The sequence below is a fragment of the Aplysia californica genome, unplaced genomic scaffold (genome assembly GCF_000002075.1).
Source record: "Aplysia californica isolate F4 #8 unplaced genomic scaffold, AplCal3.0 scaffold00033, whole genome shotgun sequence".
Lineage (NCBI taxonomy): Eukaryota > Metazoa > Mollusca > Gastropoda > Aplysiida > Aplysiidae > Aplysia > Aplysia californica.
In genome coordinates this window covers 906,266-915,041 of record NW_004797303.1, presented here as the reverse complement: position 1 = coordinate 915,041, position 8,776 = coordinate 906,266, and the positions used below count along the sequence as shown (strand labels likewise).

Below are 8,776 nucleotides of genomic sequence, written 5' to 3'. Positions count from 1 at the left end.
CATCTCTCTCTCCCTCTGTCTCTCTCTTTCTCTGCCTCCCTCTCTCTCTCACACACACACACTCACACACACACACACACACACACACACACACACACTGCTTGCAGACAAAATTGCACGCTTTCAACTCAGTGTAAAGGAAAATGACGAATGGTCTATTTGGTCAAGGGTCACTGCTTCATTTTCCTTCTTCTCATGGGATGGACCCAGGCCGAAATATTATGTCACTGTCATCACTGACTAAACCCAGCTTACTTCCGACAGTGGACGCTCTGTCTAAACGAAGCTTGACAGTGCCGTGAATGAAGCCTCAACAGGGCTGCAAACTGCATTCAGGGTGCTGTGAACATAGCCACTGCTTGGATTTATGATAAATTAAGATTTTGTCATTGTTATTTTTGTATTTATAATTTAAATCTAATTGTTTCGTTTGTTTTGATTTTCAGTTTCAGCCCTGTTTTTGCCAGTGTTGCTGCTGATGTGTCCGTTCCCTCATGTCATTATTTATAATATATGTAAATTATTACATGATAGATTCACAAATAATTTATACAATAATAGCATATGAAAGAATTCTAAGTCTGCCTCATTAATTATAACCTCTATAGAATAGTCCACCAGTAAGGACCACTTTTTTGCTACATCAGAATGAAAATTCAAGATGTCTCTACTGTATATATATATTCATGATGATTTTGATGATTGGATAGCACATTTTTCTTCTTCTTCTTCTTCTTCCCCGTGGTTGGGGCAACCGTGGGGGCACCACTGCATCTGAAAACCAGCTCTCGCCATCTATTTTTGTCTTCTGCTTTCCTCAGATTGTCACCCATCGTCTTTCCTGTCCAGTCTGTAATGTTGTCCTCCCATCTCCTTCTCTGCCTTCCTCTCTTTCTCTTTCCTTGTAGCACAATTATTCATTGACAATCTTAAAAGTACAGATCTGCAGCTTTTGTAGTTTTTTGTATCCTTTGTAACTATCACTAAGGCACTCACAAACCTAATAATTGTACAGTAAATTTCCTGGTTCCGTTCTGTGATGGACCAATCGGGGAATTACAGGCAGGGGGTCATAATGATGCTCCCCAGAGCCTAAAAGGTAAAAAAAATAAGGGGGGTGGGGGGGCGTTGAAGGGGCATGCCCCCTGGTTTTTGGATATAATTTGATGTTTTTCAGAAAAGGAGGTTACAAATTTTCTTGGAAATTATAATTGATTTGCCACAGACGGTGACCAGTGTGAGTGATCTGCAACAGAAATACAGCAGTTTGACCCAGTCATACTAAAATGCGAAAAGACACGATCTGCACCTAGCCTTCTCAGACAAGGGTGAAAAATCCCGTAGGTCCTTTGTGCAAGTTGTGCACGTTAAAGGTCCCTTGGTGGTCCAAAATCAATATGTTCAAGAGTAGGCTTCGGCCGCCACCCCGGCAAAATTAAAAATTTCCTACCAACTGAAAATTCAGAGCGCTCTCATACGACCTTATGATGCAGTTCAGTAAACACTTTTATTACCAAAAACAAAACAAAAAGAATTCATGCGGAGAGAGTTGCATGGCAAAAATCCACAAGTCGCGAGTTTAACAACGTAATTTTCCTCTTGTCACATGATAGGTACCCAGGGCCATAAAGTAAGGAAAGTCCTATCACAGGAAAAAAATTACATAGTAACATTTTACTAATATTAATTGTAATGCGACAAAAATGAAAATGAAACATCCAAAGGATGTCATGCCCCAATCTGGCATTCGTCCAGAAGTCTCAGGTGTTCATCATTGCGGAATATAAACAAACTTGTAGAGGGACCGTAGATGGTTAGGATTACCCCAAATTTGATCAAAATAACCCTGATATAAAGAGTCTGAAGTCTGAAGTTAATCTTTTAAAAATCTTGTCTTTTTCGAGTCTTTTCGCGTCTTTTCATGTCTTTTCCATGGCTTTTCGTATTTCAGTATGACCTGTTACTGTTTGACCCACAAAAGCAGTGCAATTTGTTTGTACTAAAAATTTTAATTTGAATCTATTTTTGCATAAAAGGTTCTTCCAAACTCGAAAGAAATTATGAATAATAGCTAGCTGCAATTAAAACAAACAGTTTAAATTTTAAAATTTTTTATAAAAACAAAAATGGATTGTCTGGGGTTTCTTAGATTTTTTCTTATATATAATAAAAAATATGACTGTACACAACCAAGCGATGACTGTGGGCCAGCTCAACTGGCTCGCCATACATGTATAAACTACTAAAAGTAAAAATCAACATTTTCATGGTCTGATATACAAAGGGGACGGGCAATCAGCCCATATAATGTTGCTCTATTCTATAGTGATTTATAGATCTACATACATCAATTGCAGTAGAAATTCAAGATTGAAAATGTCTGCCTCAATATAAAAAAGTAAATTTGTTCCCCGCATCTAATCCAGACATTGGGGATTGCCTTGTTAGTGAGACAGCATTCTGGGCCTTTGGCATACTGTGGTAGGGTGGCCAGTTCCTTTCCACGGTGCTTTTACTTCCACAACTCAAAGTCAGGTACCCATTACTGCTGGGTGGGCAGGAGGGGGCGAAAAAATTCTGTGTCCGAACTGAGGCTCGAACCGTGACTTTCCGCTTCGGAGACGAGCGCACTAACCGCTCAGCCTCCGCACCCTCCTGCCTCTATATACACGTAATTGTGTCAAGATGCCGTGGAATCAGGCGCTCGTCAATCTTTGGGCATATGGAGTTACTGATACAATCTTAGATCTTGTTCATTTGTCTTGCTTTCGATGAAAAAAAAGTATCCATCTTCAATAGAAGTCGAGATATTTCGAATTGAAGCAGGTGGGATCGCTTGGTTTCAGGAGTAAAATTAAATAGAAAATGGCTGCCAAAGTTTGGCGACTTTCAAAGTTTAAGAATCATTGGAAATTGTATGTTCTTTTGTGCCTTTATTCAACGTTTTTCAGTAAAGCCAGACAGCAGTGTGTTTTTAGATGGACATATTAAAGTGTTAAGCAAAAAATTAAAATTCCATAAAAATTGTCAAGTGGGAAGAAAAATGCCGTTTTCTTCGATTTTATTATTTTGACGAGTGCCTGATTTCACCACAATGCCTCATAATTACTTTTAAAAATCAAAATTCTAGCAGCAGCGTAAAAAAAGTTGTCAGATTTATTATGCATGCATGGTGTTGGCATGAAGTCTTAAAAAATCTGAGATCAAAATTAATCATGTGGGTCTATTATACATTGATTGCTTGTTAATAAAAATAAAAGAAATTATTAAAAACTGTTGAAAATTTCTTGTCAATATAATGCAATATAAGTACCTGTCATGCATAAAAAATTGTTCAATACATTTACTTCCTTGAATTATAAAAGAAATAAAATTAACATGTATTTTAAAATAAAAGTATTATATTGATTATGTAATATTTCTAGACTGTGCTCTTGACTTATTTTATTCAAGTTATTGCCAGTTCTCTATGAGAAGGGGGGGGGGGGTTACAGTCATCATTGCAGGTTGGGAGGGTGCTGCAGGTGGTTGGTAGTTCCTCATAGACTTCTATTCAATCAAACTTCTGTTGTCTTTGTGACTCTGTCCAAATTGCGTCGATTCGGACTTAACACCCTCAAACTTTCAAACATCTATCGCCGTGTTATATATATATATACTCCTTTTCTTTGAATGTCACTCAATAATCTTTAAGGGTGGTTGGATGATGCTACTGGTAGGTTTTACTTCTTAACTTTCCCTTTGTCATGTCTGTCTGTCTGTCTGTCTGTCTGCCTGTCTGTGTTTTGTCTTTTCTCTTCTCACTATTAAATGGCCATGAATAATAATGTCGATGTTTTTCTCTTTCCTCAAGAAACGAACAAATCTCTTCTTTCACCCTGTTGTCTCTGTCTAAATTGTGCCATTTTTTACCTAAACGTTTCCATTGAGTGATTGGCGGATGTGTCAACCCCTCCCTCCCCCCCCCCCCCCCCACGGGGCGGTGCCACTGACTGTAGTGTCTTTCTAAGGCCATTCCCAAAGGGGGGGACATTTCTCGTTCATGCACAGTAGAATTGTAAATGGGCTGATTCATTATGTCACGCTCATAACTGCCTGATCTACAACAGGGAACTACTGCTTTTTCTTTCCTAATCCTTACTAGTGTCATTTTCCTCTACTTCTTTTGTATGTTTGTCACTCTCTTGTGACCTGCTATTTCCGGAGTGCCTTGATAGTCGAAGCAGACCTTGTGCTGTTGAAGCTAGACAGGTGAGCAGAATAAGTCTGATTCTCTGTAAAGACTCCTCTGTTGACACCCACCCCTTTGCGCTCATATAGTTACGAGCGCTGTAAAACCCTCTACTATAAAAGAAAAGATGTCAAACATAATACTGTCCTTATCTTTTCTCCTTTTGTGCGTTTTTACACTCTCGTGTGTAACGCCTCTAATCTTCGGCTCTAATTTGACCTTATTGTGTTGCAAGCGCGGGTTCTCTGGTGTGGTGTGTATGCTCCTTCTTTTCCTTCATTTGCTATGCTATCAAATATCTATTCTTGTTATCTCTTTCTTCCTTTTTTGTATTATTTTTATACATGTTACTCTTTTTGTATTATTGTAATGTAAACCCTTAATTTTCGACACTGATATGAACTAATGTGTTGCAGGTGCCGTAAAATAAACTTTAAACTAAAACTGGACGTGTTTACATGTTAATGAATGTGTGTGGGTGGTTGGCGGGTGCTGTGATGTCCTTTTTTTGTGTGTGTTACTTTCTTGTAAACGTCTCTAATCTTCGGCACTTATATGAACTTGTATTGTGTTGCTAGGACGTAAAACTTTTACCCCCCCCCCTGGGGGGGGGGGGCAGTGCCAATGACTGTAGTGTCTTTAGGCCTTTCCCAAAGGGGGGACATTTCTCGTTCAAGCTCAGTAGAATTGTAAATGGGCTGATTCATCATGTCACGCTCATAACTGTGCCTGATCTGCAACAGGGAACTGCTGCTTTTTCTTTCCTAATCCTTACTATTGTCATTTTCCTCTACTTCTTTTGTATGTTTGTCACTCTTGTGACCTTCTATTTCCGGGGTGCCTTGATGGTCGAAGTGGGTGGTTGGCGGGTGCTCTGGTGTGGTTTGCTCCTTCTTTCCTATTAAACATATATCGTCCTTATCTCCCCTTCTTCTTTTTTATGTTTGTTACTCTCTTGTGACACCTCTAATCTTCTGGCGCTCATTTGACCTTATGCAGTTGCGAGCGCCGTAAAACCTCTACTAAACCTTGATGGTCGAAGCAGACTCTGTGCTGTTGAAGCTAGAGAGGTGAGCAGAGTAAGTCTGATTCCTTGTAAGTACTTCTCTGTTGACACCCGCACCTTGGCGCTCATATGACCGTATGCAGTTGCGAGCGCCGTAAAACCCTCTACTATTAAAAAAAATTAAAAACTTTTACTAAAGTTAAACTTACTCAGACAAAACAAACTTTTTAATCTTTGAAAGACGGATTTTAAAAAAATTTCCTCCGCGATTTCGAATGCCGATTTTTAATATGTTATTACACGCAATTTTAACTGTCGGACCATGTAATTTTCATTTTTGTTGCAATTTTGTAGGGTCTACCCTTATCTTTCTTCCACTAGATATGGACATATTTGTTTTGCATGTGCCGTAACACTGTTACTAAAACTAAGCTTACTCAAACAAAACAAACTTTTAAATCTTTGATAGACGGGGATATGAACATACGTTTGTTGCATCTCTGCCGCAAAGCTCTTACTAAAACTGAACTTACTCAAACAAAACAAGTAAACTTTTTCAATCTTAGAAACACGGATGTAGTATAATATGAAACTTTGTGTTGCAAGTGCCGCAAAACGCTTACTAAAACTGAAGCTGAACGGAAAACTATCAGAGCCGCACACTTTCACGAGAAAAACAAACTATCAGAGCCGCGCACTTTCACGAAAAAAAACCCCCAAAAACTATCAGAGCCGCGCACTTTCACGAAAAAACAACAACCAAAAAACTATCAGACCCGCGCACTTTCACGAAAATAACAAACAAAAAACTATCAGAGCCGCGCACTTTCACGAAAAAAATCAAACTATCAGAGCCGCGCACTTTCACGAGAAACCCCCCCCCACAAAACTATCAGAACCGCGCACTTTCACGAAAAAAGCAAACTATCTGAACCCCTCACTTTCACGAAAAAAAACCTATCAGAACCGCGCACTTTCAAGAAAAAACTTATCGGAGCCGAGCACTTTTTGACAATGTCGAAACAATTAAATTGCCGATTCCACCCAACGACCAAATTCCCCTTGACACAATTAATCTGTACGGCCCCCATCTAAATATATTCTTCGTCTTTCTGCCAGACGTTTGATAAAGCGGTTTCCAGACCATTTTAAAGCTGAAACTAAAAACACAGACCAAACAGATAGGCACTACCAAGACAGAAGGGAGAATGTGTAACAAGCAATATACGCAGATGGGCAAGTCTCACTACTTCAATTTTTATCCTGAAAGAGCAAGAAAATGCTGCCCCTGTCCTGTAGATATGTTTTTATCCACGAAAAGCCTGTTCTTTCAATGCAAAATCTTGATTATTTTGGTATCTGGTCCCACGCCCAGTAATACGCTGGGCGAACGTAAATTCTTGGATGGTACTGTTTTGGTAATCGGCAGTCTAATTGTATTAATAACATTTTAAAAAAGGGCGCGGCTTTGACTGTTTTTTTCTCGAAAGTGCGCGGCTCTGATGTCCTCTCAGGTGAACATGTCTTTATTATACTTATACAACAAATAAAATGTTAATTCGATGTTTGTCCCGGCAGACTGCACGTGCTGTGCCAAGAAGGTAAGCAGTTGGCCGACATCCCGGCCGAAGTGGGCTACCTGAGTGAGCTCACTTCAACGTCCTTCTTTTAAAAAAAAAAAAAAAAAAATTTATTTGTTTATTTATGTTTAAAATTGTCTTGTGTCCAGCCTATAGTCTTTGGCACCTATATGATCTCTTTGTGTTGCGTGAGCCGTTATGTAAAACTCTTTCTAAACATATCCAACATCTATGGTCCGTATAATCTCTCTTTCACTTTTCTTTGTTGTATGTTACTTTTTTAAAATCTTCGACACTGATATGAATCTCTCTCTCTCTCTCTCTCTCTCTCTCTCTCTCTCTCTCTCTCTCTCTCTCTCTCTCTCTTTTTTTTCTGTGGGTGGTTTGCGGATGTTCTGGTGTGGTTTGCTCCTTCTTTCCTATAAAACATCTATTGTCTTTATCTCCCATCCTTTTTGTGTGTGTGTGTTTGTCTCTGCCTTCTAACACCTCTAATCTTCGGCACTTATATATGACCTTATTGTACTGCAAGGGCCGTAAAACTCTAAAACGGAAAAAAATGCGAGACTATTCGGAATAAGATGACAATTCTCTCCTTCTTTTTTGTGGTTTAGTTTAGTTTTAGTAGAGGTTTTACGGCGCTCGCAACTGCATAAGGCATAAGGTCATATGAGCGCCAAAAGATTAGAGGTGTTACAAGAGAGTAACAAACATAAAAAAGAAGAAGGGGAGATAAGGAAGATAGACTTTTGATAGGAAAGAAGAGGCAAACCGCACCAGAGCACCCGCCAACCACCCACCTTTTTTGTGTTTGTAACTCTCTTGTAACGCCTCAAATCTTCGGCACTTCTCTACCCCAGAATTAATTACAGTGTTCAGTTCCTAATAACGAGAAATTTGAAAAATTCTTGGCGCTCTCGTGGCCTAGAGGTTAAGGTGTTCGCCTCTAATTCAAAGGTTCCAGGTTCGAAACAGGGTACCGACAGAAAAAAATTTCTTCTCTCAACTTGTCTCCCTCCACCTCCTTTCTTGCTCTCAAGCAATGTTCTGTCGTCTGCTTTCGTCTCCACTTTCTGCCCCCACCCCTTCGCCTCCTTTGCCCCCCTCCTCTGGGATCCTGGCTCTTTCTGCAGCCTTTCTACTGATACTTTTTGGCCCCTTCTTGCTGCTGTCTTTCAGCCACACCCCGATCTTCTGGTAGGAAAGATCTACACCTAGCCTTCTTGGACAAGGGCGAAAAATCTCGGAGGGCCCGTGTGCAAGTTGCACACTTTAAAGATCCCTTGGTGGTCTCAAATCGATAAGAGTAGGCTTCGACCGCCACCCGGGCAGATTTCAAAATGTCCTACCAACTGAGAATGTTAAATGTGTCCTTCGCGATATGACCTGATGCAGTTGCGAGCGCCATCGAACACTTACCAAAAAATTGTTTTTAAAAATGAAAAATTGTGTTGCAAGTGCTGTAAAAATCTATAAATAAAGAAACATGATACTATGTATCCTTACAGACTGCACGTGCTGTACCTAGGAGGTAACCAGTTGGCCGAGATCCCGGCGGAGGTGGGCTACCTGAGCGAGCTGACGTCACTGGTGCTGTGCGACAACCAGCTGCAGAGCCTGCCGCCCACGCTGCTCAACCTGAGCAAGCTGCGGAGCCTGAGCCTGCACAACAACAAGCTCAGCACTCTGCCCACCGAGATCGTGGCCTTGAACTTGGTGGAGCTGAGCTTGCGGAATAACCCGCTGGTCAACCGCTTCGTGCAGGTCAGTTCCGTGGCCTTCTGTGGTGTTGTTGTTGGTGGTGGTGGTGGTTCCTTCATGAGAATTGGGTTTGGTTTGATCGTTGTCTCCTTTTCTTTCCTTTTTTTCGTTCTTCTTTCCTTCCTTCCTTCTTTCCTTCCTTCCTTCTTTCCTTCCTTCCTTCCTTCCTTCCTTCCTTCCTTCCTTCCTTCCTTCCTC

At 40.5% G+C, this 8,776-nt stretch overlaps 1 protein-coding gene across 1 annotated transcript in view; it reads left to right on the top strand.

The window, feature by feature from the left end:
• Positions 1-8,776, top strand: part of LOC101862166 (leucine-rich repeat-containing protein 58) — a 41,557-nt gene that overhangs the window by 5,168 nt on the left and 27,613 nt on the right. Inside the window, exon 2 of the mRNA XM_005091625.3 lies at positions 8,326-8,581. Within this exon, the coding sequence (XP_005091682.1) occupies positions 8,326-8,581 (256 nt within the window). The remainder of the gene's footprint in view (positions 1-8,325; positions 8,582-8,776) is intronic.